Source organism: Suncus etruscus, chromosome 12 (genome assembly GCF_024139225.1).
Source record: "Suncus etruscus isolate mSunEtr1 chromosome 12, mSunEtr1.pri.cur, whole genome shotgun sequence".
NCBI lineage: Eukaryota > Metazoa > Chordata > Mammalia > Eulipotyphla > Soricidae > Suncus > Suncus etruscus.
In genome coordinates, this window is record NC_064859.1 from 7200752 (window position 1) to 7227710 (window position 26959).

The 26959-nt window shown below is 35.5% G+C and overlaps 1 protein-coding gene across 9 annotated transcripts in view; it reads left to right on the plus strand.

Moving 5' to 3' along the window:
* The window catches only part of EPB41L2 (erythrocyte membrane protein band 4.1 like 2), a 271009-nt gene that overhangs the window by 216400 nt on the left and 27650 nt on the right, over positions 1-26959 (plus strand). For 2 of the 9 annotated variants that reach the window (XM_049785156.1, XM_049785155.1), the window contains exons 13-22: positions 5863-6035; positions 10476-10538; positions 12360-12506; positions 13718-13819; positions 17054-17221; positions 19626-19679; positions 19895-20458; positions 22232-22354; positions 24033-24131; positions 25625-25705. In XM_049785156.1, coding sequence (XP_049641113.1) covers positions 5863-6035; positions 10476-10538; positions 12360-12506; positions 13718-13819; positions 17054-17221; positions 19626-19679; positions 19895-20458; positions 22232-22354; positions 24033-24131; positions 25625-25705 — 1574 coding nt within the window. The remainder of the gene's footprint in view (positions 1-5862; positions 6036-10475; positions 10539-12359; positions 12507-13717; positions 13820-17053; positions 17222-19625; positions 19680-19894; positions 20459-22231; positions 22355-24032; positions 24132-25624; positions 25706-26959) is intronic. The other 7 variants (XM_049785161.1, XM_049785158.1, XM_049785157.1 and 4 more) reach the window with 7 other exon arrangements.

Genomic DNA, 26959 nt, shown 5'->3' on the forward strand with positions numbered 1-26959 from the left:
AGCACCGCAAACGACCCACGAGCCGCGAGTTTGAGACCCCTGCTTTATGGAGTACTTAGTTTTTCTATATAATAGAAAGTATCTTGACATTCGACCAGAAGTTGTAGTTTTACAACAGTTTTATTTAATCTAAGTTTCTATACAATAATACCAGTGCTAAATGTAGTACATTTTAGAACAATTAAATTGTTAAATTTTCAGTACTTTTTAGGATTTTTTCTGTTTTATCGCTGCTTATGAAACAAAACCCTTTTTGATTTCTTGTTTTGCTGGTATCTTTCTGACAAATGAACTTGAACAATATATCTTTTAGATAACTGAAAAGGCCAGATGAGTTACTAGATTAAAAGATGGTCTCTAGTTAGTTATGGATTAACATCCCTTGACTTGGTCTGTTTTTTTCTGAAGTAAACTTTGAAAACAAATATTTAGACATGGAGGTAATTCCTGGAATTCATTAGTGGGCATAAGATATAAATAGTTGTTAAATCTTGATTTTGAAGAATCTCCCATATAGTTATATGAGACCTTGTAGAACTTTTTATTTGATCTGTTTTTGTTTTGGGGCCACACCTGCAGTGTTCAGGTATTACTAACTGTTTTTGTTTTTGTTTTGTTTTTTTGGTTTTTCAGGCCACACCCGTTTGATGCTCAGGGGCTACTCCTGGCTAAACGCTCAGAAATTGCCCTGGTTTGGGGGGACCATATGGGACTCCAGGGGAACGAACCGCAGTCCTTTCCTTGGCTAGAGCTTGCAAGACAGACAGACACCTTACCTCTAGCGCCACCTCGCCGGCCCCTTAGTAACTGTTTTTTGTGGAGAGGTCAAACTTGGCTTTAATCAGGGCTTTTATTCTTGCCTTATGCTCAGGATTAGGGGGACCAGATGAGGTACCAGGGAATCTAATCTGGGTCAGCCATGTACAAGGCAAGTGTCCTACTCACTGTATTATCATTTTGGCCCAATAATTTTGCTCAAGTAAATGTCCAAACTCCCAAGTGAATATATTATATAATATAAACTAGTTACCAGGGTGCCTTTTAGCTCACCAACATGGTGCACTTTTTCTAAGTAAATCTGAAAAATGTTCTCACTAATGTAAACATATCACAAGCCTTGCCCGTGCCACAGAGAATTTATACAAGTGCTGAATATATGCAATACATTCTTTACTGTCCCAAGAAAACTGTTCTACTTTCTGAAACAGTTTCAGTCTCTTTTCATCTTTTTAACTATGAGACTTTAATACTCATCTCATGCAAATTTTTAGAGTTTAAAAGAACAATAAGCCAGTGCATTTTCTTTGAGCTATATAAACTGTGCTAATGGAAATCTACCATCTTGTATGGGTAGTTAAAATTAGTGTGACGAGTGAGAGTAGAACTGTGTCTGTGGACAATGGTATCTCCACAGGTAAAGGCAATAAACATGGTACAGTAATTCATTATTTTCCCTTTTGTATTTTGGACACTAATTCATCAGATAGGCAAGTCATCAAAAGGATTATCCTGTTATTGTAAAAATGAAAAATAGGATTTTCATGCTAATATATGACCAGACAGCCAGTGAATTATTTGGTAAGAGCTTATGTTCTTTTCTCTGCTTGAAGCAAAGCTATGCTCCAGCTTGGTACTGAGTTCCCCACCTCCCTTTCTAGCAATCCCCACCAAGATAGCTTTCTGTTGCTGGCATGCACTGTACTTTCTTTTTTTTATTTTTTAAGTTAAAGCTATTTAAATAAATACAAAATATTTTTCACATTCACTTTTGCAAAAATAAAATCTATTATTTGTTTTATAAAAAGTAAAAATTAATGTGATATCTAATATCAAAATTCAAGGATCTATACCTGTAATCTTCCAAAGTTAAGTTTTGTAACTGGAAAAATCAACCCCCAAACCATTCACCATTTAAGAAATCTAACAAATTGAAGTGATATTAGAGTGTTTGATTTCCTGAAAATGGAAAAAGTATGAAACAGGAACTATTCATAAATTGGGCATCAGGAAAAGAGGCCTGAGAAGTACTGTTTTAGTTGAGATGTGAAGAATGAGAATTAGCCATGTATGAAGCAGGATTAGCAGTCCGAGTTTAGATGGTTAGGGAGAGCTTGATATATTTCAGGTGCAGAAGGTGGCTAGTATAGTCTGAACTTGGTAAAGACAAGGAAGAGGAAGATCAGAGGCAAGTCTCATAAAACCTCACGGGGCAAAATGAAGAATGCAGTTTTTATTGTGTATCATAGTAAACAAGTGAGGTTTTTGTATACATGTGGCTGCATATGTATACCCATGTGTATACTTATTTGGCCTAAGAATAAGGACACTATAAATTAAAAAAAAAAATCACATGGCACCATGTTTAGAACAATTTGAGAAGATGAGAGAAGGCATGCTGATAAGGACGAGTGCTATTGAGAGCAATGTTAAATTTCTCTCAAGTAGTAGAAAGTCAATTTGCCATTTATAGGCTCAAATACCAGGACATTTAAGCTTCTCAAGTTCTATGTAATTAAAGCCTGAAAAAAAATACAGCTCCAATATACTATAAATAAAAAAAAAAAAACACAAAGAAAACTAACAAATACTGCAAAATGAAGGAGTATTTAAAAAATAGCTCATCATTTTCTTCAACATTAATTATAAAATGTTAAATTATATATTGCTCATAACTATATTTTCCAAATGAAAAGTATTAAAGTTTTCTCAAACATTAACAATAAAAATGAAGGCCCATTCATTTTAATGTTGTTTTGACTTGGTCTGCATTTTTCAGAGTATGGACCATGAAAATCATAAAGGAATGCTGAATGAGAAAAATACAGAAGGAAGAACTTGGTCACATTTAGAAATGTACTCATGGTGCCAGAGTGGTAGCACAGCTGTAGGTCTGACCTAGGACGCACCTCAGTTCGATCTCGAGCATCCCATATGGTCCCCCAAGCCAGAGCAATTCTGAGCGCATCACCAGGTGTGCCCAAAAACCAAAAAAAAAAAAAAGAAATGTACTCATGAACTCTATTGAACTTGCTGATTATAAGGATAAAGTTATTAAGTTATTGGCTAAGGTACTTGGTAATAATGATGTGAGACAAATATGCACAGATAGGGTACGTAAAAAAGTACATATTGAAAGATGGGGTCCCAGTACAATAGTACAGTAGATAAGGTGTTTGCTTTGCATGCAGCCAACCTGGGTTCAATCTCTGGCACCCACTAGAAGAGTGATTCCTGAACACAGAACCAGGAGTTACCCCTGAGCACAGCTAGGTATGCCAACACCACCCCCTCCAAAAAAAAGAAAGAAAAAAGCAGATGTTAGTTGATTGGATATGCTTGATCTTTCCTAAGTTAAGCAAGAAAACCTACCCAAATAGGCTTGATCTCTTTGAGTTTGCAACCTGTAGGATTATGTGCTTAGTAGAACTCCTTAGAGACAAGGAAACTGCAGAAACTTCATCATGTCATTCACATATTTTTATACCGGTACTGTGATCTCAGTTGTTTGGTTATTTGGGGGAAAAACTGCAGATGGACAGAGGCTTTAGCCTACTGCAAATCAGCTTGCCTTTTTGAGATTTGAGGCCATCATAGGTTCATCTTCTATTTAACACAAAATATTTTATACAATATATATTCTTGCCTATCTATAGAAGAGATGAAGCAGGGGGCAAGTGGTCACTTGAGGACCAGTTTTCTGAGGTAAGCAGTTGTGTGTGTATTAGATATACTAAAAGTCAAACTTAAGGAGGGGAGGTTACAAAATTGAAAAGGATGAAACTGGAAAGTTTTTAGTTTAGTTTCAATTGTTGAAAATCTGTCTAGTAAGTTTGGTATTCAAATTAAAGGCTCTTTTATGGATGAAGTATTAAAATTTATTAAGCAGGTTATTTTTACATTATTTTATAATAATTGATGCAATAGGTAGATTTTGTTTGTTTGTTTTTGGGCCACACCCCGTGATGCTCAGGGGTTGCTCCTGGCTATGCACTTATAAATCACTCCTGGCTTGGGGGACCGTATGGGATGCTGGGGGATCGAACCAGGGTCCATCCTAGGTCAGTGCATGCAAAACAAATAAAGGCCCTACCGCTTGCACCACCACTCTGGCCCTCAAGTGGTAGATTTATTTTTTCAAATCTTTGTTTTTATTGTGGAGAAAGTGAATTACAAATCTTTCACAGTAATTTTTAAAGCACACAGTGACAATGAATGAGGGCCATTCCCACCACCAGTGTTGTCCTCCCTCCATACCTGTTCCCAGCATGCATCCCATACTCCCTTCTTTAGCCCCACATAATGCTAGTGTAACTTTTCCCCACTTGTACAGCTTGTTGTAGATTGGGTATCGATTCTGTTGTCGTTGACTTTGGGTTTGGCGTTCAAGTCTGATCATTTTTTATTTCCACTAAATGTTCATACAACTGTCTGGTCCTGGTACCATCTATTTTTTCTCCTTGAATTATGAGGCTGAACAAAATGATTCCAGTAATATGGTTCTGTTGGAGATATAAGAAAATATAAGGGAAAAGAAAAGAAAAACAAGAACAAAAAAATCTAGGAAGAGTACATCTGGGTGCTATAAATACCTATTTAGGAGAAGAAAGGGAAAAAAGAAGAAAAAGGTAACAAAACAAAATGAAAAACAAAAAACAACAAGGCAGTAACAAAAAAAAAAAAAGAACAAATCAAAAACCAGAACCAGCAACTACGAAAAACAAACAAAACAAAACAACCAAAAGCAGAACAAAACCAAAAAAAAAAAAAAAAACCCAGTCAAAAAAAGCCAAAGAAGCAACTACTTAAAAAGGTTTGTTATGTTTCTTGGGGTTTTTTGTTTGTTTGTTTGTTTTTGCAAAGGCACAGTAAATATTGGGGAAATTAGGATGAGAATTCCCTTGGCCTAAGAGATATAGGATTTCTCCACCCTTGAAGCATACTGCCATAGGAACAACTACAGGCTCCATACATGCTCATTTTCACACCCCAAGATCTTTTTATGGTAGTAGGAAACTTTCGCTCAGTCGTGGATGATATTATCATGCCTCTGTAGCTAGAGGCCTTGGTGTTTGCGTAGATCATAGGATGAAGGCTAGGAGATTTTCTTTACGGTTCTATAAGTTCTGTTCCATTACTGTTGTAATCAGTCTTCTGTAATTTTTTTTTTTTTTTTTTTTTTATGAATCCTAGGCCAAGGCCTAGTCTAGGAACTTCCTCATTGGTCCCTTGATAGATTCTGTCTAGTCCATGTTTGTCAAAGTCAATCTTCTGTAGTTAGCAATTTTGGTCTTTGCATAGAGCAAAGGATGACATATCTCCTGCTTGCATCATACCATTAGGTGATGAGATAGGGCAACCCTCTTTTAAGTCATGTCAGGATGTCATATCAAAACTGGTGCAAGTTGGTACCAGAGTGGTATTAGGAATTTCCCAGGCAGGAGTTTGGTTCCTGGTGCTGTTGCTGGGACCTGTGTCGATTCCACGTCTGGGATCTGGGGTTCTGGGTTGGACGGTCGCTAAAAGTAAGTTCAGACAAAGTCGGTGAGACCCTGGAAGATTTAAATACTATTTACATTACTTCTGGTTGTTCAGTTGATCTTAGAGTTCCCCCTATTAGCCAATTCTAAAATTAGAGTCTAAACTATAGCAATCTGATGAGAAGTAGGTGTGTGTTGGGTTAAAATTCACAATACTTTTACAGACACTTTGTGAAAATTTTCAAACTAGATTTCTTTTGCCTGGATAGTTTTGGAGCTTGAAGAATGTTTGTGTTAGTTTTCTTCATGCTGCCATTTGTATAAGAGGGAGAAAAAGTGTAACCATTTTTATGTCTAAAGTAATCCAGTGATCATTCTTTTCTAGCTATTGTTGGAATTGTGGACCAAAGTCTTAAGAAGGATTTTCCTGGCCGCACAGGAGAGGTTTCTGCATATGGCCCTGGAGCTGTCACCACTGCTATGGTACAAGAAGGGGATGGCAGAAGGGACATCATAAGCCTAGCAAAAGCCCCACATGTGCAAGTCATTGAAGGAAAGGTAGGCACAACTATAGGCCGTCAGTTGTGTTGTTTCTTTTCACATAAAATTGTTCATTTGTGTTCAATTCATATGATTTTCTAATTTTCAAATATGAGTAAGTTCTTGCTGATTTATACAGTTTCTTTGATTTTTTTGAACCCAAAATATTGCAGTATGAATTACATATATTAATGCAAGTAAATAATTGACCTTGATGAATAACTTTGTAAAACCATTCTTTAAAGTTAAATCCCAATTATAAAAGCAATTGATAATTTAAATTTATATTTGATTCATTTAAGTACACCTAAAAGCATAATTTGTCTGTTAATTATGATTTTTAAATTTTTTAATTAACTGTGGTATCCTTTATGAAAAATATTGTTCATTAATAATATGTAACTAATAGCCTTTAATCACAGGGTAATTTTGTGAAGGATAAGTGAGAAAATGAGAGTATATTACTTTTGATTCAATTTGAAACATATAATGAGTGGAAAAGTTCATTATATTTTGTTTTCACATTAGTTGCTATTCTTTTATTCTAATTCATCTCATTGAGATATTAACTTGCTTAGATGATTATGAAATACCATCACTTAGAGTTTGATTTGAGAGGGCTTGTGCTTTTCTATCTTCTCCATTATTGTACAGTTGTATAAAGCAACTGTTTTAGAGGTAACTTTTGAAGCAAAAATATAAATTTATGTTTTCAGATTTTATTTGAAGTCAGGCAACACATGAGTGTCTAAAGAACCTACTAGATCAAGGGACTAATAGCATCTCAAATCATTCCTGCACCAATGACTTCTAATGCCTGTATACTCACCCTTTGGCCTCTAGGCAGGCCCTGTCATGGGTTTGGGGTATCCTGTCCATCTTATCATCTACATTTCTTTGCTACAAAAATTGTCTCTTGGGTCCAGAGAGATAGCATAGTGGTAGAGCGTTTGCCTTGCAAGCAGCCGACCCAGGACCTAAGGTGGTTGGTTCAAATCCTGGCATCCGATATGGTCCCCCGTGCATGCCAGGAGCGATTTCTGAGCAGATAGCCAGGAGTAATCCCTGAGTGCCGCCAGGTGTGCCCCTCCAAAAAAATTGTCTCTCATGGTAGAAAAGAATTTTGGTTGACAATTATTTAGTCTAAAATAACAAACTTTGTAACAAGGCATCCTTTCATGGCAGACACTACTGCTAAAAAGTTGTCAGTCTTTTATGGATATGCTAATGCAGCCAGGAAAGTGACTCCTTATATCAAAAACAGAATAGCTCAGCATTTATTATCTTTTATTTTGCCAAGTTTATTTCAAACATCTAATTTAATTTTTTTTAAACTTAATTCCAAAGGAAATGCTGCCTAATGTCAGTGAATAGCTGGGATGCTGGCCTTATTTGCCTGTGCTTTGACTCTCAGCAGTCTGGTTTAAAAATAATAGTACTCTCTGAGTTTTATCACATTTATTTGCAATTAGTAGGGAAATAATGATTAAATCTACAATTGTACATTTTATGATTGTCCAGGGCTTCTTTTGTCATTTAATGTAGAGAACTTAATTTGTTTTCTAACTACACTATTAATGCAGTCCCCTGCTAAAAGTTTTTACTAACCCTTTGTTGTTTTTTTTCCCTCCTTTTTCTCTTGCCTTTGTTTTTTTTCCTGTGATGTGGCCATTGTGTGGTTTCACATTGAACCATGGGTTTGTTTTTGAGAATAGCCCTTTTTCATGTGTCCTCCATCTCCACTTATCCATTGTTTGTCTTCTCTTTCCCCTAAGTTATTGCTAGTCCCCGAGATTGACTTGCTTTCAGACATTTCGGAGGAAGATCCCTTTGGGGAGGTTGACCAGACCACCTTTGACAGCTTAGAGCTGCTTTCCACAGGAGAAACCTCAGAGCAGAGGAATAGTGATAGCACTCTGCTGGAGTCTATCTTGGATCCTGGGGTAGCCTCTCCTCAGCCTAACTCTCCCCCTACCCTTGAGATATCTCTAAAGGAGGTTGACAATGAAAATTCTGGGTTTGGATACTTCTCTTTCAGTTTCTGCAAGTGCTTTTTGTCTTTCTTCTCCTCCCTCCTTGATGAAAATGGGTACCTTGCTTTTCCCAGCCTCCCCAAGGTCTGGGTCTCCTTCCTCCCAGCTGATGTCCAACACTATGTCCCCATCTCCTCCCCTTCCTTCCTTCCTTCCCTCATCCTCATCTTTGGGCTACTTCTCTCTGCTTCTCAGTCAGTGCCTTTATCTCTCACCTTTTCCCTTCCTCTGGCTCTAACCCTCTGTTATCTGGAGGCTAAAGCCACCTCCCTTAATGTGTATTATGAGTGCGACTTGAATGACAAAATCGAGGAAGAGGAAGCTGTTGCTGACACTACTACATAAGTTTCAGTGTGTGGGATCAACAAAACTGTACTTTGTTTTAAATCATTCCTGATGTAGAGTGTAAACATGTGCATAATTTCATCCCAGTTCCCCTCAACATAGTACATTATAGACATTCTCACTCACATAATCACACAAACACACACACATTATTTTATTGCATGAAAAATCTAAATATATTATTGTCCATTGATACCCACTTCCTAGGTTCATACAGTCTAAGTTAGCAAAGTTAGAGGGTTATTTTATAAATACCTAGAACATACTGATTTTCAGCCTGTTAACCATCCATATTGATTGGGTGTGTCTGTTTTGCATTTATATATCAATGCTTCCTTTTAGTATGAAAACTTTTTCATAAAAGCAAATAGGGTATAATGGACATTGCTATAATTAATATGCATTAGTCGAAGACCTTAGTACTGTTATGTCTCTTAGAAAGCAAATTTGTTCTCATATTTAGGATGATATATCTGTAATCTCCACTCCTGACTTTTGTGGGTCTAATTACAGAAACTCCTATGTCAGATGAATTATAGGTATATTTTTCAGCTTTAAATTATACAGTTAAGTGAAAGAGCCAGTGTCAGATATTTTCTAAGAAGATATACAATTGTTTTATTTAATGAAAGTATGTGAAAATTTTTGAAAATGTAGACTGTATTGCCCTGAAGGTCAAACTTCTTATTGTTTTACTTAAAATTACCTTTGGTTGGAACTAAAAACTACCCCTGTACTATGTAGTACTATGTTTTTGATCATTGCACTAAATGTGGTCTGGTGACTTAGCATCTCATATCTTGTGGGTAATTATTAATAAAGCAAAAAGCAATCAATAATATAGGTAAATCTAAAGGAAAATGTGAAGCTTGCTTCTATAAGTAAACTTTGTATGAGAAACAGTAATTCTCAAATCTACTAGAATGATTTTTTAAAAAAGTAAGATTTTGAACTCTCAGATTCTGATATTATGATGCTAGTAAAGAAAAATAAGAATATATGATCCTACCATGAACTAATACATAAAGGTTAAATTTTTAAAGATTAAACTTTGGTATGAGTCCATTATTTTTTCTTTCTTGCCATTCCTTTGTGAGTCAATGGTCAGTTTAGAGATGAATAAAAAAATGAAACATGTTAGTTTTAAACTTAGAAATTTATTCTGTTGGTTACTAGAATACTGTACATTATCCAACTGTGAGCAACCATTTTTCTGAAAAATCTATTTAAAGGAAGCAGCTATCTTTCATAGTATTTTAAATCCCAGTCCTTTAACATGAAAATTAACAAAGAAAGTTAATATACAAACACACCCCGAAAGGAATATTAGTTAAGTCCAAATAAAGTGTGAGCATTTACCCGTGACATAAAGCTAAGCCAGATTATGTAATCATATTTTTTCATCTCTAGTTGATTTTGCCACTTCCAATTAGGAAGTATTAAATTAAGCCATTTTTACACTCTCAAGCTTGTATTTTTGAGTAAACAAAAAACATTTAAGAACAGCAAGTAACCTAGTGACTGAGAAAGAGTGAAGCTTCTGTTTTCCATCCTACCTTTACAAAGGGATCATTTCCATCATCTGTACAACAGACATTATAGGTGAAGAAAGACCCAAGTGACTTAATATTCTGCATTATCTGAGGGCCAAACAATAAAGGTTGGTAATGCTGATTCCCCTTTTAAGTGCAATTGCAGCTCTTTGTACCATGTAAGCATTTCCATTAATAAGACTCCTTCTTTCTGGCCATTTGCTCTGTGACCCTTCAGGTGGAGATGGAAGAGGAAGAAACACAGATGGAGGAGGTGGATATCACACACACACACACACACACACACACACACACACACACACACACGTTAAATGTCTGTGGCTACTCTCAGCAATTATTTTTGGAGTGGGGGTTGGTGTTGCACTTTCAATGTTGATCTGTGAATTTTGTTTGTTGCGGCTTTAGGTTAAGATTTTGTTTACTTTTACTTTTAATGTCAAACTATCCAACTCTGGGTCATTTCTGGTGCTTGCTGATTGATACATATGTTTATTTGCCTTTTCCCTGTGTGTGATTTAATTTCACAGAAAAATTCCCTGAGAGTAGAAGGGGATAATATTTATGTCAGACATAGCAATTTAATGTTGGAGGTTTGTATAACTTAAGAACACAACTATGTCCTAATGGCTGCCAGGCTGCTGTGGACGGGAGGTCACGCCCAAGGCTGTCTGCTACTTTCTTTAAGCACAGTGCATGAGATGCATGGGGTTCAATTCAGCTTGAGGAGTGCATGATATTGGCCTGACTTTGTCCTTTGAAGTATCTTAGAGAGGAATATATCTTTGAGAAGTTCTCAATGTGACAACTGGGAAGAATAGTTCTTAGTCAGAGGAATAATCTTAACATTACTCCACAAGTAATCTGTTTTCTCTTAGTGGATTAATTCTAATTCTCCAATATATAGAATTGGATACCATGATTCCATCCTTTAAAATATATTCAACAGAAAAAAATTTAAAAAAAATATATTCAACAGAACGACTTTTTGGTCATTAATTTGACTCGAACTTTGTCTTATGTGACTGTTTTTAGTGGGGGAGCACTAAAAATATATGCTATCAGGAATATTTTCCACTCAAAATATTCTGTTTTAGAATCATAGTAATTGAGCTTTTATTGAAAAGAAGTCAAGTAGAAGTGGAGGCAAAAATTAAAAAAATAATTTAGCCATCTAATTAGGAATGTAAATTATATTCCCCGTGTCACATGAGAATATTTTTTTCTCCTTCTTTTAGGGTAATAAGTGGCAATTTATTCTTGGACACCTACAATTCTTAGTAATCTGACTAATTTGGTTGCTTTTGGAGCTTTGATAACTGTTGGTAATGTATGTTTGCATAATTTACTAAAAAGACCTCAAGTGTAATACACATAACATTGCTTTGAACAAATGCAAGAAATGTGCCTAATCTCAAGCCACAGTCTTTTATTGTTGTAATGCCATGCAAAGGTTTTTAGGTTTTCTTGAGTTTTGCAAATGACTATAGAAGCTCGGAGATGAGCTCCTATGCTTGTGCATGAATATGGAATATTTAATTTGATTAGATGCATGCTGTGTTCATCTGGGAGTGGGATGGAAGCAATAATCCACAGGTGCCCCTCAGGATTTTTGAAAACCATTAAAATACAGTTAGCATGTTTCTGGAATATAATTACCTTTTATAGTCATTAATTTATATTTATGGGGCCAATCTGAGATAAACATATGTTTATCGGGGTCTACTCCAGTGAAAATGAACCTGGTAGTTTTTCTTGTTTATTTGTCATTATAAGGACTATTTGGTATTTGAGGAAGATTGGCTTAATATTTGTACTTGTGAAGTACATAAAACCAGCAGGTGGTTCATTTAGAGAGGCCAAATCAATGCAGCCTCTGGAAGCTCTTATTTTTCTTCCTTAAGGATAAAAGTTGGAATTTCCTGAAAAAGTAAATCCTTGGGTTTTGAGTTTGTTTTGAAATGATACTGAACTAGCCTTCCCATAGCAAATGTGCTTATAGTATACATTTTCTCTTTTGATTTACAAATTTTCCAGAATGAGTTTTAACCGCAGCCTTAATCAGAAGTAAATTTTCAAGTATTAGGAGGAGATTTATTATCCATTTTGATTATTAATTCCATGACTTCAAATAATGTAAACAGTTCTTCCATGCATTCTAAACAGAAAAGAAATTAAAACTTTTTAAAATGAGAAATTATAAAAATATTACCATATTGGCTTTCTTTTCAAATTTTGATAAATTCATTTTAGGTGATATTATGGCTTTTGAGACTTGGCATTTTTCTTGCTTTTCTGTGTTTTTTTAAATTGTAAGTTTGCTTTGTCTTATTTTGGGGTTTTTTTTCTTTTTATCCTACTGGGTTTTTTCTTTTTGGATCCCTCCTCCCCTTTATTGCATTACATATTGATAGGACCTGGATAAAGCCCAGGAGGAAATACTGAGACATCAGGCTAGCATTAGTGAACTCAAGCGCAATTTTATGGAATCCACACCTGAGCCGCGCCCTAATGAGTGGGAAAAACGACGTATCACACCTCTGTCTCTACAGACTCAAGGGGTATGTTACTAGCTATTTGTTGGCTGTATGTCTCGCTCCAGCTGTTCAATAAAACTCAGGTTGTTTTGTATGTTGATTCTTCGGCAATTTTAAAGCATACCCACTCTAGTTGATTTGTTTTTAAATGTGATTGCTAACCATTTTTAATACTAAATATTTATTAACAGTTTAATACTTAATGACCTAGTTCTTAGGTGAATTGTATGAATTCCAAAATATCTTTAAATAGTTAAGGATACTTCAACTGTTTTGAGCTGATTAGTAGTAACTCATTCTATAGAGAATGGCTTAGAAACTGATATTATTATGATGTTTGATAAGCCCTTCAGCATTGACTTGAAATAAGATAGCCTGTTTAATTAAACACAGTGTAATTAAAAGGGTGTAGAAAAATAAACCACATTTAATGATTTAAGGTAATTGCTATGAGGAAACTGATTAATTTTGAAGCAGATGAGCTCTATTGAAAACTTGCAAAACATATCACATAACTTAATATGAAACACTAGTAATGCAGACTAGTATTTTAATGATATCTTCAATCACAACATTTTATATTATTTTCATAATTCATTTCTTCGTACCACCAAATAATGACTAAAATTTATTCTCAAAATATTGCTCCATTCATAGTGCTCCAACATTCCTAGACATTCACAAGAAACTCGTGGGCTTATTGATTGATTGTACTTAAAAGAGATACAGTAACTACCTATATCCATTATACATTTTTTAATTGTGTAAAGGTGTGCTACCCTACAGTTTATCTTGCCTGTTTTCCTTATATCTATCTCTAAATTCAGCAGCAAGTCTGATTAGTGGTGTCAAATTATAGACATTTGATCCATGTTATTTTATTTCCCTTTTCTTCAGAAACAAAACTGTTAGTTTCTTTTAATTTCTAAGTTTGTAACAGTGGAAAGAAAATAGTGCTTTATGAACAGATGAATAAAAAGAGTGTCTTAGAAAACTGGATTTAACTTAAATTCTTATTTTACTATTTCTGGAGATACTGAAGTTCATAGAATCAGCAATTAATTCCAGAGTATTATGTGTTTTGGGAAACTGTATCTGACACGCCAAGATTTTTGTCTCCCTTTATGTGTTGCTTCATCTGGTTTGTCCTGTGATATCAGTGGTTTCTGTCTGTTGCTATGGTTGTGATCTACTTGTCTTATTTGTTGATTTTTGTCTATTGTTTAAAACAATAGAGAAAAGGAGACCATCTTTTCAAGGATATTTTGTCCAGGAAGGAGAAGCATCCAATGGTGACAACGCTGACAGTTGAAGAAAAGGCCCAGGAAGCAGACAAGGTGTTCACCTTGCATCCTTGGATCTACTCTTGCTTTTTATCACCTTTCCTTTTATTTCTGTTCACAGTTATAAAACACTACATTAAAAAAAAAAAAACTGACGTAAAACCTGAATTTTTTCTGAAGTAGTTTTTGAGGATTTCGAAAAAGATGAATTCTACAGGTATAGAAACAGGACCATTAGGTGACAACTGATATATTGCAAAAGTACTTTATTTGAAAATCCACTATTTGAAATAGCAATCCCTCATTTGATGTATGTGGTTAGCAATTGGGAAGACATAATTTCTTGTGAAAACGCACTGTTTCAGTACACATTGTGGTGGTATTGACATAAGTGACTTAGGTTACTAGCTCATAAACTACATTTGAAAATACTTTAAAATTTCCACTTTTAAAAATTTTAGGAAAGGGGGTTTATGCTAGACTAGGAGCCTATCATATTTCTCTCTTTGCTCTTTGCAACATCTGACATTGCTAAAAAAGTTAACTGTTGCTTTCACATTCTTACTCTGTCTGCTGTTTTTGCTTAGCAGCTGATTTAAATAAAGCTTAGCCATAACTTCAAAATTTATTTGCTGTAACTTGAATGCTTGGAGTCTGATGAAGGGGGAGAAACAGTGGGCGCAGAAATTAGACATTAAAAATGTTGAGGCATTTAGAAGAGTTAAGAAGATAAACTACAATATTATATTGCAAACTGAGTTGCAGACCTGCTATGCCATTGTAATCAGGAAGAGATGGCTTTTGACTTGAGACCTAATGATCAGTGGTCACATGACGATTTTTCCATGTGTAAGGAAAAATAAATGCAGTATTTGCAAAGCAGGAACAAACTTGAAGGAGTTGAGCAAATGAGAAAAGGGCAAGGAGATTGGATCTGTTATAATCTTAACAGTTTGTAGTTATTTCATAGGAGTAAATCCATCACATTAAAACTCTTGGAGAATTTTAAGGTGTGTAGTGTTTCTAAGAGATGTGAATGAGCAGTGACTAATAATAAGGGAAAAAGTAAAAAAAAAAAAAAAAAAAACTCCCCATAAAGTTTGATTTTGTTAATTAGTAAACTGTCAATGACAACGTCCAGTTAGATGGGGGAAGAGGCAAAATGAAGTCTTAGGAATTTGAGGTCTAGTTGAAATTAATATTTCAGGTATAATATCATAACATAAAACCTACTGGCACATTCATGTTCTCTCCAGATTGGCCTAAAAGCCAAAGCCATTTTGACTGTGAAATACAACTTTAACACCATATGCTTTAATGAGTGTGTAGTTTGGAAAATTTATCCTCGTCTAGAAGAAAGTCCAGTGGCATTACTTATTTGATCAATTTGCAGCAGGAAAGTAAAATTGTTGTTGAAGGTATTTAAAATATTTTCTTGGAGCTCATGATTTAGTAATATACAGTATAAACTATTTGTGGAAGTTAAAGTGAAATGAGGTTTTGTAAAATGTAGGTCTGGAGTTTTCCAACTGTTAATTTCTAAGTGGTTTCCTCACATAGAGTCACTGCTGTTTTCTGTTCTTTCTCTCTCAAAATACAATATATGGTTATTGGCATACATAAGAATTATTGTATCAGTCCTCTGTTTATTCTTTTTTCCCCTTTTATTCAGTAACCATTTACCCATCTTATATCTATTTTTCCTTTCTAGTATCTTTATTAGTTGCAATAAGTATGAAAAATAAAATAAATAGACTGGGCTATTTTGATTTTTAGAAGAATATCTTTTATATTTCTTTGTTTCACTTTAATTTTACTACTAAATTTGAGGGATTTCTTGATTATTTTAAAAATTATTCCGAATGAAAGGTAACATAAGAAATGAGTAGTATAATTTGGCAAAGCATCAAATTGCTACATTGTGATTCTTACCTTATAGATTAAAAATAATAGTTTTTATGACTGAAACAGAACCACAATCATGTTTGTAACCAAGGTGTTTAAATAAAAAATATTTGGAAAAAAAAGAAATAATAGTTTTCTATTTAAAATAAGTTTATCAATATTTTTAGAAGACTTCTGCTTGAATAAGAACAAATTTTGATAGTAGAAAATTGGAGATCAAGCTGATTTTAAATCAGTTTTACTTACTATAATGACTATAGAGTAAATTAAAAAACTTAATAAAACTGCTGAGAATTGCAATGCACTTAAACATATTTAAATTATTCTCTCATAAGTCTAGCAGAAATATCCAAAAAGGTACCTTATCATACAAATAAATGTGTGCCATTTATTTAAACTCTCCAATGATCTAGCTTTTTTCCTCTTCTGAATATTGCAAGTACTTAAGCATCTAATCTCTTCAACCCCTGTCCTTGCTACTTTTAGCACACTGTCCCGGAGGACATCCTTGTCATTCACCTTCAATGTATCTAAGCCCTATTCTTTCTTCTAATAAGAAGGCTATCCTTCTAAAGATGGGGCTCTTTACTGTTGACCTTGCACACACCTGGAGCCAGTATACCACTTTCTTCCCATTTCACATAGGTTAAAGACAATTTTAAAGGGCCAGAAATGATTGAATGTGTTTTTCAGTGACACATGATTTTTACATTACTTTTCAACTTTCCACCTCTGCTTGTTTTCCTATTGCATTTTTTTCTTTTCTTGATAGAGGGAAAAAATAATGTCTTCATTCCATAATGTATTTAGCAGATCCAAGGGAATGTCTCTCCCTGCATCACTCTGAGTACATGCTCTAGGTTAAAGTGGTATGGCTACAGAAAGAGATTGCAGGAATTAGAAAGATTAGGGAAGCTGTGCACAAACTATAATATTATGTGACCAAATTGGCAAGGTTCGGAAGCAGGAGAGTAGGCTCGCCCACACTTAAACAGAAAAATGGCTCGTGCCTGTTTGCTGAAGAGGCTGTGCAGTGCAGAAAGACTTCAGAGGAGTTCTTTTAGAAATATATGAAACGGTGTTCGATGGGTAGTGTGTAGGTTGTGCTCAGTTTATGATTAAACTTCAAGTGACAGTGCAAGTCATTTTAGATGCTCTCTGTAGATTAGAGCTATCAAAGTGTGTCTCACAAGGTATAAAGCTGACACTTCAACAAACTGCAAATAAGTCCTGCTGCTGAATCTTTCAGAATCTGTGCTTTGCTTTCAGTGTGTGCAGTGATGGAATTCTTTTCTGTATAACCTTTCCTTTCTTTCAATAGGTCTCTGCTGTCTGTTCTAACTTATTGTTAATTCTTTGCTTTTCCTTTTCTGACTTCTCTAGAGCCTAGAAGAGGAGATAACATCACTTTTGTTTAGTGAAAAGGGCTTTCCTGATAGCGTGAAAGCCTCCTTCACCTCAGCCACCACGTGGACAGCAGAGGGCACTGTTGTCAGCTCTCATGCACCTTCTGAAAAGCTTTCTTCCTGGCCCTTCTCAAAGTTGCCTGAGGTGCATTTTTCTTTGTTTCCCCCTGTTTTTGAAAGCCACCTCTGAAAGTCATTTTTCAGTTTCTGGTTAGTGTGCCTTCTACATCCCAATGCTTTCAGTGGTGAAAGTAACTCCTGTAGAAACATGCAAGAAACATGATTTGAGGAAAAGATTGGATGTTCCTTCTGTTTAGTTTGCCCCTTGCCCACTTCTGCCTAAATTCACAGAATAATTCAGACCAAAGGTCTCCAAACTATGGCCTGTAGGCTACGTGCATCCCAGCAAGGACATTTCTGGCTGCAGGTTGTTTCTGCCATAGTGTGCATAAGAATTTGTTCATAGTTGTTGGTTTTTTTTTATTAAACTGTAGTCTGGCCCTCCAACAGTTTGAGGCATAGTGAACTGCCCCCCTGTTTAAAACGTTTGAAGACACTTAATTTAGGCCATTAAAGCCATCATCTTGAACTTTTATGCAAAAGAAAAACCTCAACTAAGTAGAAGTGAAGTTTGTTTTGAAGAATTAAGTTGTTTACACATACATGTCTTTCAGACATCTTCTGGTGGCTTATTTAAATTCTGCTCATATAAAAGAATTTCAGGTGCCTGCCATACTCAGTAAAATAATTTCCTTTTTTTAAAAGTCCGCCATCTTTTTAAAACAATTCCCTGAATTTACGCAGAACCTATTCAGCCACTTAGGGTTAGGGAATACTGCCTTAGCATGAATTGATAACTTTAGAAATGTTCTTTCTGATCACTGACTATATTTATTTATAAAGAAATTTGTAAGGAGCTACAGTATATGGTACCTGGTTTCAGATTAGATTCAAATTTTCAAAGTTGAATTCCTGAGATGGCTCTTTAAAGAGATTTTCTTGTTCTAAGTGATGAAAGCCTACCCTTAAGAACAATGCAGATCGAAGAGAATGCACCAGTACATGTTGATAAGAGCTGCTAAGAAGTGTGTTCTTTTGCTCATGCTTGCCTATGTTGCTAGGACAGATAATCATAAGATTTGCTATCTATTGTAGTGAACAGCTCCAATCCACTGGCATCTTGGCAACCACACAAGGTTCAGAGGCACTGTGCCCTTAGCCATTTATTATGGAAGTGCTTTCTTAAATAAGGTCAATTGGGAGGGGGTTGGGAATGAGCTACTGTTTCTAGCTGGATTATTTTTAAGTTAATCTTAATAATAACACCCAAATGTTAGGAAATTAGATTTTATTTGTATATTTATAAAGTATCCCTCTTATACATTTGTGAGAAAGTATATGTTTTTCAAAAAAAGACTCTTAGGGCTGGAGAAGATAGTACAGCAGGAAGGTCACTTGCCTTGCACGCAGCTGACCTGGCTTCCACCCTCGAATCCCATGTATCACTCTGATCATCACCAGGAGTGATTCCTGAGGGCAAAGCTAGGAGTTACACTGGTGCATTGCTGAGTGTGGCACAAAAATAAAATTAAGAGGTTAAAGCAAAAGTTGTGGGTGGAGAGATTAGTATAGGGTTAAGGTACCTTGGCACAACGCCAGCCTAATCAATTATGGGCACTGCACTGAAGACTTCATGGAGGTTTTTCCTAACCACAGAGCCAGGAACAATCCCTGAGCACTGTCAAGTGTGATCCCACTTGCAAAATTGAAAATAAAATGAAAATGTTTTAGAAAGTTTTTGCCCTGGTTGCTTAGTAGGTTATCTTACTAGAGATGTTTGTTCCCCAGGTATTCAACTACTCTATCAGATTTATTCCCAAGAAATATATATCTGCAGGGGTCAAAAGAGCACCTCAAATGCATATTTGATTTTATCTCAGTGTTCCAAGGTACTAGTGGGGCAACTTTGAGAGATGTCTTGGAGTTATTACTGACACTCAATATTCTTTTTGCTAATCTCTAATAGTTTGGAATGTTAATAAGCATTCCTGAAATGATGCCTTTTAATAACTATCTGAGACAACTATACTTTGGCCAGTAAAAGTGGTTTTTTAAATAAGCCAAACAAAAGAATAAAATCCTAAATTCATTTAGGAATCAGGGTTTTCAGTTAGGCTTTACAGACTGATAAAAATCAAAAGTTTGTGGAGCAGGATTTAAATATTTTAAAATTAAAATTTGAATAACTAAGTCTTGGTAGAATTTCATTTTTGTGGTCCTCCTCTACCCCATTTTCAGCTCAGCACTTATAGTGATGACTACAATAAAAACATGATTTCCCCCCCCCCTGAGAGAATGCTGTTGATTTTTGGTTTTTATTTCATAACTTTTGTTGTTATCGCTTTTGTCTTGATTGTCCTTATGTGACCACAAATCGTAACTGTTGGCTCTTGCTATTCTGTCTTTGCAATGTCAGATGTTTGTTTTTTTGTTGGTGTTGAGATATAACCTTATTGATTTTGTGTCCTTGGTTGCTTTTTGTTTCGCAGAAACGTGCTCCCGAGTCCGAAGGGCCTTGCAGTGGAGCCAGTGATGCTGTCGAGGTTCTCCCTTTTCCATGTTAACACCATTGACATTTCTGACCCCCCCCCATCATGTTCTCCCCACTTTCCTTTCAGTCAACAATTACAATCATCTTTTTTTTTCCCATGACATGAACCCATCATCCATCATCAGTTCATCTTGGTTCTTCCATTGATTTCTATTTGTTTATGTATTTTTGGTTTTCCCTCATCCTTTTTTTTTTTTTCTTGCACAGAGTTCACATGAGACTCTGAATGTAGTGGAGGAGAAGCAGCAGGCAGAGGTTGGGAAAGACGAAAGAGTAATCACAGAAGAAATGAACGGTAAAGAGCTATCACCTGGGAGTGGTCCTGGGGAGATGCCTAAGGTGGAGCCTGTGACACAGAAAGACTCCGCCTCCCTGTCTTCTGAGAGCAGCAGCAGCAGCAGTGAGAGCGAAGAGGAAGATGTGGGAGAGTACCGGCCCCACCACCGTGTCACCGAGGGCACCATAAGGGAAGAACAGGAGGAGGAAGAGGTGGAGGAAGAAGCTGGAAGAGCAGCCAAGGTAGTAGAGAGGGAGGAAGCAGTACCAGAAGCCAGCCCAGTCAAACAAGCAGGGGTCAGTGTAATCACAGTAGAAACAGTGACCCAGGAAAATATAGGGGATCCCAAGATACCTGCTGAGAAGAGTGTAAATGAAGGCTCTATTAAGCAAGACATGAGCGAAGAAACAGAGGAGGAGCAACAACATAAAGTTAACGGAGAGGTGTCTCATGTTGACATTGATGTTTTGCCACAGATTATTTGTTGTTCAGAGGTAAATGGGCATCTAGAACTTTCTCAGGTGGAGAGCATTTACCTTTCTTCTTCTCCTGTCCTCCCAATTCTGCAGCCTTTTCAACAAGATTCTGTTGTTGGCCTCTGCCAGAGGGAGGACAGGAAAGCACTGCTTTGTAGATTCTATCAGTTCTGTTCCTAGTTTCTAGATTCTTTCTTCCAGTGAATCACCCCATAGAATAAATTTTTCTACATCATCTACACCTTTTTTTCCCCATTTCATTTCATGTTTGTTTTTCATTGCATGTTTTTGATATCTTCAGCTGTTTTTCCTTAGTTGCACTACTTTCTCTTATGGCCTTTTAGATGGGTTTAATTGGAAAATAGTATGCCTTAATGTTAACAAACTCTCAGTGTGAGTATGTCTGTAGATGTGGTTGTGATAGTGTTTGAGCGTCAAACTCATTCTCTCCATCTTTTTTGAGACTTTTTGAAATGGCACTGGACTCTGATTGCCATAGTGCTCTGAATTCAGCATCTGGACGTGGTAAAAACAGTATTTCTTGAATACCACTGCAATTTCTGTGTTTAGATTCTAGGCATTGTTGGATTTTTAAGAGTCTTCCTTTTCCTTTGAGGAAAACAGGGACTAAACTGGTTAACAGGAGGATTCCCTTTTCCTCTCATTCTACCCCGTCATTAATCTTGGATTATTTGAAAGTTGATTTAATATTTTGTGATTATCTACTCAAGGATGATGCTTTTACCTTTTTTACTTCACAAAACAGCTGTACTCTTTAGAGTGTCCTGGTCCCTGAGTGCAGTGTCTAAATTGAGTTAAAGTCGGGCTGTGAAAGGTTAACAAACATAGGCAAATATTTCTTGACTCTAAAACTAAAGGCCCTAGTATAGGGAAGAAGTATTCTTATCTCTTTGAAGGGCTAGAAAATCTTGAAGTAACTTTGTTGAAATAATTTATTTTAATATTTTAATTATTATTCTTGATGTTCAGTTTTACTCCAAAGAAGGTACATTTTAAAGAGTCTTGAATACATTGAACCAGTTCATGCAATTAATACACAGAAATTTAAATTTTTATACCAGGGAATTTTCTTTTAATAAAAAAAGTACTATATGTGAGTTAGAGTTAGTACAGCGTGTAGGTCATTTGCTGTGGTCCCAAACCCTCCCCAAAATAAAATAAAATTTTAGTTGTAGTATAGTCTGGTATTTTATTAAATATGTATACATACACAGCAGGCTACCGTGCAAATAGGTCACAGACTTTGTTAATATTTTAAATACTTCAGAGCATTAATGTAATGTTGGTAAAAATTCTTAATATAACATTTTAAGTGATAGAGGAAAAAATACAATGTTTAGTACAATCATATAAATTGAAAATATATCTGAAGGCATTCCTCAAAGACTTTTTAAGCAAAGAATAAATACTGTCCTACCATCTGGGTTTTAGTGAAAGGCAATGAGCCTTTGTACAAACTGATTGTTTAAACTGCAGGAAAGGAGGACGAAGATCTCCTCCTTAGTAATAATAGGAGCATATTAAAAGCATCATACTAGAAGCATAGCATAATATACGGAACTACTGTTTTAACTCATCTTTTATGTATTTATATACACATGTTACTTGAAGGAAGTTTTTCTTTTTCGTGTCTCTTTGTTTTAGATTTTTTTTTTTACTCTTTGTGAATGAGTGTGTGTTTGAATAGATTTCTTAAATTCTTGAAGGCTCCATTAAACACTTTTATTCCATCACCTCTAGAATTTATTTTTCCCTTCCTTTCCACCTCAGCCACCAGTGGTAAAAACAGAGATGGTAACAATTTCTGATGCCTCACAAAGGACAGAAATCTCCACCAAGGAAGTCCCTATTGTCCAAACTGAGACCAAAACCATCACATATGAGTCTCCACAGGTACCAAAAAAGCTCTAGACTTGAACTATTTGAGTTCTTTTATTCTGTTTCTGTTTCCATCCTATCTTCTTTTAGTTCACCTTGACTTTTGCAGAGCTTTTCATATCTCCTCTCTGCTGCTGCTTAGATTGAAACAGAGCTGCCATCAGATTGATGCCATTACTGATTGCCATCAGTAATTATAAGAGGAAACGTGTATGAATATTTAGGACAAGCATCCATATTGTAAGTCATTTCTGGCTTGATGTACCCAGAAGTGCATCTTTCCGCTTTAATTAGATCTGCTACCATTGTGGGTTGGTAGGATTAAATCTTCCCCTCCTGCCTGATTCAATGAAGACAAACCAGATAAATGCTCTCTGACAAGTACACACAAAGCATAATGTGCACCTGTGCTTCGCTTTCACGTGAGATGGTTTTCTGAAGATGTATGGTCATTGAATTTATTTCCCCATGATATTGAGTGTCTAAATATCAAATGTGTGTGTTTGATTTTAGATACTCAGACATAAGTTCGTAAATATTAGTAATAGGCACCACGCTGTACAAGCTTAAGGTAACCAAAAGAAAGGTGTTTTTTTTTAGTTAAGCATAACAAATTCATTATTTCAAAATGGAATGCTTTAGAACTGTGTACAACTCTTTTCTCAACTGAGTTTTCTGTCCTAAGATAAAATTGGACTGTAGCAGAAGATGGTAAATTACAGTTTCATCAGGATACTCTTTTTAAAAATTGGTTGTATGTTTGGAAAACACTTCTTAAAATTAATGTAGACATGCTTACATATTTTTGCATAGATTTAAATAAACAAGACGTATTTCTTATAAGTACACATTTATACTATAGTGTTTATACTATAGCAAGTGCACTTGTGAAGGAAGAGATGCCCATAAGCCATACTTGAGAGAAATATAATTGTCACAGTTTACAGTCAGAAAATCTTTGGAACTTCTACTTATTTTTTGGTCAGTGTCTGAAAACAGGGTAAAAACGTTTGTGATCTGAACAAATAGTTTACTTCATTATTTTCCCATGGTAATATCTAGATCTTTGTTCCATATCTAGTATGAAAGCAAATAAGTCAGATTCTATTTAGATATGTACATGGGCTTCTGTGTCAGATCTATAATCTGTGTATATGTGTCATGAAATAATGTGCCGTAGAAGCAATCACACATATACATAATTTCAAAAATATTATTTTAAAAAATCTAGGAAAAAACAAATAACCAAGTCAGTTAACTTTAGTCACCTTAATCACTTGCTTAATAATCTGAGAAAACGTGTTTATTTTTACCCACTTGTGCTCAAAAGGAAAAAAAAGGCAAACACAGTCTTGTGGAAATGTCTCTGTCTCTGGTTTCTTTTTCTAGTTTTGTCAAGTCAGTCATCATATTCTCTTACAATGCTCTAATGGCTTTGGGTTCCATTTTCTTTCATTATCCATGTTCTTGGTCTCTCTCTATGAGATTGCTTCTCTATGTGCATTTAATAGACTATTTTTTTAAATAGCAGCCAGACTCCTGGTCAACTCCTGGTCAGTCAGTTATCACTACAAATAGCAAAGGATAAGCAGATAATGTCTTCTGCCAGGTGCATTTCATTGGGGAAAGGGGCCTTCTGAAAATATAATGGAAGTTAAGCATTACTCTGTATTCTTCCCTCAATTGTCTAAAGATTGATGGAGGGGCTGGTGGTGACACAGGCACCTTACTGACTGCACAAACCATCACATCTGAGTCCGTGTCGACAACAACAACTACACACATCACCAAGGTAATGCAACCTAGGAGAAATCCTAGGAAAAGGGTGGTACATTGCAGATTGAATCTTTTTCTGAATTTTCTCTTCTTAAAGAGAAATATTGCTTTAAAGTAATAGACAGTCACTGCCAGTGGAATGAAAATACCTTCATTTAAAGTATTCAAGTGAGTAGACTTCTTTGACAAATTTTTCTAAGCCAACTTGCTCTATTGACAAATTTAATCCAGATTTGTGAAATACAATGGGTTTAAAATATGTTATGAACAGCTATGCTGAAAGCAGGAGCAGAGAGCAGCCTACATTCAGAATTTTCACATCAAAAATGTAAATCTTCCCTTTCTACCATCACCTCACCCTCACCCCCGCTGATTTTCTCAAATTTTTTCAAATTGTTTCCTAATATTTAACAGCATATGATTAGTGGTTCTCAAAGTCAGTCTTGGGAACTTGTTGGATGTGAAAATACTGTGGAATATTGTGGAATGTTTAAGAAGCACTTTGGATGATTTTAATGTATTCTGCTATTGTAATAACCCAACTTCAAAGTCCAGATTTATTCAACAATATATTTTTTTGCTTAACATTTTTAGTATTCTAAGGCCTTAAATATATATCCCTTATGCCCTCTTATGTTTCAGCAGAAACATTTTGAGTTAAAATAAAAAAGCTATGTACATAGAAAATAGTATTAATGTTCACTTAAAGCATACCTGTACTTAGTGATTAAGGCTAATGATATGCCCATCCTCTCCTCCCACCTGCTCACCCCTGTAGCATGTCATATACTTTGAGTGTAAAATTGTTCATGTTGGAAAAGTAGGATCTATGCTTTATCAGAACTGTGTGGCATTGTCCTTTGGGTTTAGAATGTAACAACTAGATGATTTCATTAGCATTTTTTTTAAGTCAGGCTCTATCTAACTGCTCCAGTAATTTTCTCCAGTCCAAACCAGTAACTGGCCTTTCATCAAAGAACTGCCCTCAGGTCCCCTCAGCCTTTGCTCTGCCACACTGATGTCCACATCCACAGTTTCTTTTGTTTATTATTGCACTAAAACAAATAAACAAAATCACTAAATGGCTTTATATGATGATAATTAAGCAATCAAAATTACTAAATCTTTTATTTCATTGCTTTTTTAGTAATGAAAAAAATCAAGCAGTTTCTCAAACGTAACCTAATTGTTAGGATTGCTTCTTTCCTCCCTTCTAACCAAGAGGGAAGACTGTCAAGATATATTTAATGCATGTTCCAGTGGAACTATTTGGATTAAATGGCATCTATCCCCTCCTAATTCGTACTGAATCTTTATAAATTAATTTCTGTGTTGCTTTAAATTGAGATACATATCAATGTCACAGCTTTAACAATAGGTTGTTACTGAGTGTAACATAGATCATCCATCTTCTCTACTCAATGTGTTTTGTCTGTAATGACCCTATGATGTTCCATTTTTTCTGTGTGTAAAACTTCTTTAATGACCATTGTTCCTTATAACCTTTAGACTGTGAAAGGTGGAATATCTGAAACAAGAATTGAGAAACGCATTGTGATCACAGGAGATGCAGATATCGATCATGACGAGGTAAAGACCTTGTGATTTTGAAAAAATGTTTTATTTTCCAAGCCTTGTTTTTGTCATTGTATTTATATCTGATGTCAAGCTGGACCAGTCCACCTCTTCAGCAAAGCAAAAAGACATTTCACTTAAATATAGTCTGTCTATTCAGCCTTCTCAACACTGATTCCACATTATGAACTTGTTAAACATATTGCAATAGCTTTAAAAAATTGATGTATTGTTTACATCTAAGTGTTTTTCCTATTATGAATGCAGGAAACTTCTGGAAATCTTTGATTTGTAGACTGCAGTCCTGTGTGATGATAAGAATTTCTATTTGTGTTTTTTTTCCTGTGTGATTAACTCTACTTTTAAAAGATCATTATTACGTTATTTTTTTTTTCCACTGCTTGTAGAAATGGGGAGGGTGTTAGTCAGTTGATCATTTTACTAGAAGTAGGAACACCTGTAATTACCCAGTTTTGAATATAGTATTGAATTCAGGGAAGAAAATTTGCAAGAACAGAATTTCTTGTTTAAGAAAAGTTCACCGTTGGGGCTGGAGCGATGGCACAGTGGTAGGGTATTTGCCTTGCATGCGGTCGATCCAGGATGGACCTCAGTTCGATCCCTGGCACGGTCCCCCAAGCCAGGAGCACTTTCTGAGCATATAGCCAGGAATAGCCTCTGAGCGTCACAAGGTATGGCCCAAAAAGGAAAAAATAAAAAAGTTCCACTGTAGACAAAGAAAAGCATATATTTTCTTCTCTGTTTAAAAAAAAAGGCCTTTAAAAAATATTTTCAAATAAAATGATCCTATGGATATTTCATCATTTCCATTTCTTTTTTAAGAGGTGAAAAGTTATTCTGACTATATTTTGACGTAGTAATAGATTCCTAGTAGCTAAGTAGTGCACATATGTCATCGCCACTGAACGTGGAAACCAACCCTGCAGTTGTACACAGAGAAGATCTATTCTCTACAGCTATATATTGGTCCTCATATATGATGGTATCCCCAGTAAAAATAAAACGTTTTTTCCTCATTTTGGTCCTTTGGTTCCATTAGGGTGATTAGCAGCATAAAGATTCTTTAAGGAACAGACAAAGACTGATTTTAGAACCATCTAAGGAGGAAAATAATATCATATTGAAACATTGGCTCATATTTAAAATAAGATCTACCAAACGGCCAAACATGAGACAGACAAGTAAGAATGGATTCTCGGAGGCAGAACCTCATCTGCTCACCTCAGATGTGCCAAACAGCTAAGGCGC